Below are 7,500 nucleotides of genomic sequence, written 5' to 3'. Positions count from 1 at the left end.
CGTTCCATGCGAGAGAGCATTGTTCCCCTAGAACAATGGCGCCGTCGGGAAAAAACTCCGATATATTGTCATTAATATTTCGGGTGACAAAAAATGCTTCCGTCTGTGATGGGTGTGCTCAAACAAAAGAGGTGTTGTTTTTTTTTTAAGATGGAAAGTGTTGGTAGCTTCTCTCTCTCTCTCTCTCTCTCTCTCTAGGTGATCATATAGACACCACTAATTTGGGATGGTATATATGTATGTATGTGCGTACGCAAACATCTCTCTCTCTCTCTCTCTCTCTCTCTCTCTCTCTCTCTCTCTAGGTGATCATATAGACACCACTAATTTGGGATATATATGTATGTATGTATATACAGTAAACATCTCTCTCTATATATATATATATATATATGTGTGTGTGTGTCTGTCATATATATACCTATATATATTATAAATGAATATATAAAAGTATTATATATATATATATATATATATATATATATATATATATATACATACCATATGTATAATGTATTATAAATGAATCATATACAAAAGTGATTTCAGTTGTATATATATGTGTGTGTGTGTGTGTGTGTATGTATATGTATATATATAATGTATGTATGTGCGTACGCATGTGTAACTTCTATCTCGGGAATGAAAACGAGATATAGAATACAAGCAGAGTAAATGGCCACGAGGAAAGTAAAACAACGAAATGCAAGACCTTTCACCATTATTCTAAGACACTGTCAAGCAAAACAATACAAAGAAGACTCTTTCTTACAAACAACAACAAAGATTAAGAAGGTAGATAAAACCATTTTATTGCCTGCAAATGCTGTTACATTCAAGGTACTAATCCTTCAGGCGAGGTACACCTGTCTAGGATTAACTCAGGGAGGCTGCTACTGAATAAAACAAAGACAAACAAACGACATTAACAAGGATTACTGAGGTTTTTTTTATTCACTTGTTAGTTTTCTGTAAAATAAAACTATTGTGCCGGCTTCGTCTGTCCGTCCGCACTTTTTCTGTCCGCCCTCAGATCTTAAAAACTACTGAGGCTAGAGGTCTGCAAATTGGTATGTTGCTAATCCACCCTCCAATCATCAAACATACCAAATTGCAGCCCTCTAGCCTCAGTAGTTTTTATTTTATTTAAGGTTAATTTTAGCCATAATCGTGCTTCTTGCAACGATATAGGATGGGCGACCACCAGGCCGTGGTTAAAGTTTCATGGGTCGCGGCTCATACAGCATTATACCAAGACCACCGAAAGATAGATCTATTTTCTGTGGCCTTGAGTATTCGCTGTAGCGGCTGTACAGAAAACTCGATTGCCCCAAAGAAACTTCGACGCATGTTTTACTTGTTTTACACCTTCAAACCTGGACTTAAATTACTATTATTTTCCTTTATTAGCTCCATCAGCGAAGATCTTAAGAGATTTCTGGAAAAAATACTTTGACATCTTGTTATTATACTATTATGGGGCCAATCAGTTCCGTGACTTTTCACTTAGGTACACAAAAAGAATATTACTCTTTTGACCAGTTCTAACTAAATAACTCAACATAAGTATTCATTTACAACTGGCCAAAAGCATATTTATGAATGGTGAAGACCTCAGATAAATAACATTTACAGTTCCATAGTGAGTCCATTTTCCTTATGTTTGTGAATTTGTTGGCAATGTAAAGATTGCTTGCTCAAATGCAATGAAATGAAGCAACCAAATGCAGAAGGATCAACATAAATTTATATTTGTTTTTTATTCAAAATATTTGCAGCTCCTGGTGAGCTCCTATACTTATACACATGTATATCTTTTATCAATTCTGTTTGTATTCATTATTTCTTCTGGAAATTGTTTAAGATTCCCAGTGAGTCCCTGTACTTACACATGTATATTTTGTATTCATTGTTTGTATTCACTGTTTCTTCTGCAAAATATTCACGAACCCCAGTGAGTTCCTCTAGATAGATAGATAGATAGATAGATAGATAGATAGATAGATAGACGTTTATTTACCACAACAGAAACTGTTATTAAAATTACAAGTCCTTGAATATGACCTAACAAAAATACATAAAAATGCACAAATAATAATTTAGAAATAATTTTTAAAAAATTCTAAACTAGAACACAAAAACATAGACATATGGATATCTCGGAATTCGTCATTGATATTAATTTTGTCTTCGTCTTCTCTTTGCAGTGTAATACCTCATGAATGCCACCGTTCCGTGGGCAATCAATGCGAGTTCCAGCACCTCCTCCACCTCCTCCTCCTCCTTCCCCTCCTATTCCCCCTACCCCTCCCTGGCCGCCGAGACGTCTTCGCTGACACCTGTGGAGAAGTGGGGGAGGGACCCCTCCTCCTACCAGGACCTGGTCGACGGGTTCTGGAACGACTCGGAGAGATTCATCGCAGAGTACAACCTGTCCTGGGCCAGGGACCTGGGGTGCCTCCGGAGTGGCTGATCCACCACGCCCACACGACCATCCCTGGGGAACTCCACCTGGTCGTGGCCTTCATCCTCACCACCATAGGAGTTCTGGGCACCGCGGGGAACGCCATCGTCCTCTGGGTTTTTACCAGGTGAGGAGGGTCAGGCTGTGATCTTAAGTCTTCATACCACGCCATTCTTAAATTTAGCCCAGTTTTCCAACTCAGTGAGGGTTCTTTTAGTTTTCCCTGTAATGAGATTTATTTCCGTGGAGTCTGAATTCGTGTGACAGTTAAAAAAAGACTTTAGCAGCAGAGTCTAATATCAAATTTGACCATTAACATTGAGGTAGCATATGTTTCATTGAAGAACATTGGAAATCAATTAAAGTGCTGTAAACAAGAAATAAAAAGCTGGAGAGGAGGGGAAAAATAAACTGTCTGAAGATGACATACTGTAGAGAATAAACACCATGTAAGAATTCTGCCCTAAAATGGAAAACTACAGTATCTGCAAAATTTCGATATTGAGATATACCACCTGCTGGGCTCGTGAAACACTTAATACACAAGTTTCTGCAGTTTCAGAATGATTCTTCAATGCTTTTTTCAGGGTGTCCCATTTCCAGTATCTGCACAATCAGTAGTAAGACAAGGGAAAACTGCTGTATCTAACATTTTTCTGTTTTGTATTTTTGCATATACTGCAGTCTTCCATTTTAGGGTCATGTCACAAAGGCAAAGTCTAACATTATTACAGGAAAAATTAATCTAGACGAATACGTTTTTCAATTGCAAAAAAAAAATGTGAATCAAACTGAAGGTCATGACTTCCTGGCTCTTTCATTGAAGCTTGATTTTAATACAAGAAAAAACATTTGACAAATTTAGGGTGACTTTAGAATTAGTGAATTTGTCTATAACCAAGAAAATCATGGAAGCAAATGTAAAACTCAGCATGTCAAAATTATATGAGAAGCGCCATTATTCACAGAAAGTATATTCTGTATATCAGAGAAGACGCGATTTGTCGTCATTTTCACTGATCTATTAACAGCACTTTTCAGCAATTATAATATTCATAATAAGTTAACGACAAAAACCAAACTGGAAAAAGGAATAAAACTTCAGCCAAAGAACCAAAGGCAAGAGGAAGGGATCAGAGAGGGACCTGATCATTTTTCGACCCCGAACTCTAATGAATCCGAAACTTTCTCGGGAAGAAAGTCGGACGAGCCGTCCTAACGAGTCTACGGGACTAACACTTCCCCGCACCACGGCGGGTTATCGCAAATTTATTTCCTTGAGGCGACGAAGTTGCAGCTTTATCTCGCGCAAGGAGGATATCTTATTGGTTAGGTCTGTCTGTTTGTTGACAGAATTTCGTGGGCCTCGTTTTTTGGCAATAAGTTATTAGACTTTGGGAGAGGTGGGATTTTAATTATGTTTATGAGAGAGAGAGAGAGAGAGAGAGAGAGAGAGAGAGAGAGAGAGAGAGAGAGAGAGAGAGAGAGAGAGAGAGAGATGTTCGTTAGCTGAACTATGCAAAACGTTATGCCTGGTTTTGACAATTTTACTTTACCATAATATATAGTAGATACGATAATTTCTCACATCAGCATCTAAGGCACTGTTATCCTTTATGAGAGCCTGTTATCATAACACGAAATTTAATATGCAGATAAAACTAAATCTTTTTGGGAGCCCGTTATCATAAGACGACATTTAGTATTCAGATAAGAACTAAACTTTTTTGGAAGCCTGTTATCATAACATGATATTTAATATTTAGATAAAAACTAAATCTTTTGGAGAGCCCGTTATCATAACATTTATTATTCAGATTAAAACTATACCTTTTGAGAGCCCATTATCATAACACGACATTTAATATATCAGATAAACTTAACCTTTTTGAGAGCCCGTTATCATAACACGATATTTAATATTCAGATAAAAACTGAACCCGTTTGAGACCCCGTTATCATAACACGACATTTAATATATCAGATAAAAACTAAACCATTTTGATAGCGCATTATCATAACACGAAATTTAATGTATCAGATAAAACTAAACCTTTTTGAAAGCCCGTTATCATAACACAGTATTTAATATTCAGATAAAACCTGAACCTTTTTGAGAGCCCGTCATCATAACTCGACATTTAATATATAAGATGAAAACTAAATCTTTTTGAGAGCCAGTTATTATAACACGACATTTAATATATCAGATAAAAACTGAACCTTATTGAGAGCCAGTTATCATAAAACGACATTTAATTCATCAGATAAAGACTAAATCTTTTTGAGAGCCCGTTATCATAATGTCACATTTAATATTCAGATAAAAGCTAAACCTTTTTGGGAGCCCGTTATCATAACACAACATTTGATATTCAGATAAAACTAAACCTTTTTTGAGACCTCGTTATCATAACATGACATTTAATATATCAGATAAAAGCTAAATCTTTTTGAGAGCCCGTTATCATAACACGACATTAAATATTCAGATAAAACTAAACCTTTTTGAGAGCACGTTATCATAACACGACATTAAATATTCAGATAAAGACTGAACTTTTTTGAGAGCCCGTTATCATAACACGATATTTAATATCAGATAAAAACTGAAAACATCCATTTTCTTTTATAAAGAAAATACTAACAATAATATGACCGAATAAAAACTAAACCACCAAGAGAGCCCGTTATCATAACACGATATTTAATATCAGATAAAAACTGAAAACATCCATTTTCTTTTATAAAGAAAATACTAACAATAATATGACCGAATAAAAACTAAACCACCAACTCATTTTCTTTTATAAAGAAAAATACTAACAATGATATACTTTGACCTTGACCTTTGACCCCAGATTCAGGAGACTGAGGAGTCCGGCCAACACCTTCATCGTGAACCTGTCTGCAAGTGACCTCATAACTTCCGTCCTACATAGCATGGCTGCCTATTCTTCGTTTCAAAATCGCTGGTCATTCGGCAGATTAGGTCAGTATTACTTTTTATGTGCTCCAGTATTAAATGTTCTACAGAGGTCAGGTAATCTTAGTAAAATCTGAGAACGTTAATCTCAAACGATATAGGCTTTTAATCCAACTTATTTTTAGATAATGGATAGGTTTGTGATATGTGGTTGTATACATACATACATACATACATACATAATATATATATATATATATATTTATATATATACACTATATATATATGTATTATATAGGTATATATATATATAATAATATAGAAATGTATATAGGTATACATATTTTTATTTAATATATACATATATATACACAAATTATATATATACATATATGTATATATATAAATTATATATACTGTATATATGTATATATATATATATATATATATATATATATATATATATATATATATATATATATATATATATATATGTATCACTTTCTCGCCAAAGGGAGTAGGTAATGGCTTTTACCGAAAAAGTGATTTTGCGGCAAGTAATATATCGAAAAAGAAAATTACTTCACAGTATCATCATGTTCCTCTCTTGTTTCGTCCGCTAATTCTACGAAGCTGCTGCAGAATGTAGTGTTTACTTCCCAGATCATATTTGCATTCCGCAGTCATTGTTTATCCTCGCAGAAATGCCTGGAATAGATAACTATTGATCTTAATTATCCAAACACCAAAGAAACCTTCTGAAATTTGAAGTGATTGAAATCATAGTTACTCAGCGCAAAGTTTTTTATTTTATTTTTATTTATATATTTATTTGTTTATGTTATTTATTTATTTATTTATGTATTTATTTATTTATTCATTTATTTGTTTATTGAGAGAGAGAGAGAGAGAGAGAGAGAGAGAGAGAGAGAGAGAGAGAGAGAGAGAGAGAGAGAGAGAAGGATCAGTAAATAAACATATGAATGTTTACAGTGTATACTAGATAAAAAAAAAGTCACCAGTACAAAAAAAAATGCCCCATTTCAAATCGATAGCTGCCCCTCTTTACATTGTCGAGACAGAATGTTATTTATCGTTTCCAAGAATACTGTTGATTTTTATTGTGCATATTTCCAGAGTACTGTTTATTTTTGTTGTGTATATTTCCAGAATATTGCTTATTTTTCCAGTTCCCTGTTTACTAACTGTCTGCTGTCTCGTGTCAGTAGCTGTGTGACATTCTGAAATCACAAATTGTTATATATAAATTCTCGTGTGGCAGATATGCTTCATGGAGGTGGCATGTCAAACACTCCAGTGTTTCATTTTCCACAGCAGAGAGAGAGAGAGAGAGAGAGAGAGAGAGAGAGAGAGAGAGAGAGAGAGAGAGAGAGGAGAGAGAGAGAGAGAGGGGGGGGAGAATAGGGGGAGGTGGAGGGTTGGATGAGGAGTAGGGGAAGGAGGAGGAGGAGGAGGAGGAAGAAGAAGGTGAGGAGGAGGGGGATGGGGAGGAGAGGTGGAGGATAGGAAGGAGGATGGAGAAGGGGAATGAAGAGGATGAGGAGGAGGGGGAGGAAGATAGGTAGTGGGATGAGGGGGAGGAAGAGGAGATGAGGATGAAGAGGGTGAGGAAGAGGAGGGGAGGAAGATTGGGAGGGGGAGGAGGAGGTGGGCAGGAAGACAGTTAAGAGGATGAGGAGGAGGAGGAGGGTTACACAGGGAGAGGAGGAAAAGGGTGAGGAGGATGAGGAAGTGGAGGAGAAGGAGAGGAGGAAAGCAACGCTCATCATCTGACGTAATAAATGATTCCCGATCCGGGATTCATTCCTGACCAGGAGGGTAAAGGTTTATTGGTTTTTCATCCTTCCAATTGCCGTTTGATACAGATGATGAAAATTGGACTCGTCCGTTTCTGTGTAAAATCCGCCCTTCCCATCTCCTCCTCCTCCTCCTCCTCCTCCTCCTCCTCCTCCTCCTCCTCCTCCTCCTCCTCCTCCTCCTCCTCCTCCTCCTCCTCCTCCGGTTCCAATGAATAGTTATTGGCTAAGGGTAATTGCAAAATTATCTGCACTGCACGGAAGTCAAAATAAAAAAAAAGGCAAAAATGAAA

At 36.3% G+C, this 7,500-nt stretch overlaps 1 protein-coding gene across 1 annotated transcript in view; it reads left to right on the top strand.

Annotated features, from left to right (window-relative positions):
* The first annotated feature begins 2,069 nt into the window (after positions 1 to 2,069).
* LOC136836085 (melanopsin-like) overlaps positions 2,070 to 7,500 on the top strand; it is a 15,738-nt gene continuing 10,307 nt past the window's right edge. Inside the window, 3 exon segments of the mRNA XM_067100032.1 lie at positions 2,070 to 2,447; positions 2,450 to 2,591; positions 5,326 to 5,456. Coding sequence (XP_066956133.1) covers positions 2,219 to 2,447; positions 2,450 to 2,591; positions 5,326 to 5,456 — 502 coding nt within the window. The 5' untranslated portion in view covers positions 2,070 to 2,218.

Source organism: Macrobrachium rosenbergii, chromosome 56 (assembly GCF_040412425.1).
Source record: "Macrobrachium rosenbergii isolate ZJJX-2024 chromosome 56, ASM4041242v1, whole genome shotgun sequence".
Lineage (NCBI taxonomy): Eukaryota > Metazoa > Arthropoda > Malacostraca > Decapoda > Palaemonidae > Macrobrachium > Macrobrachium rosenbergii.
Note: the sequence above shows the minus strand (reverse complement) of the source record. Positions and strands in the feature narration are given on the sequence as shown.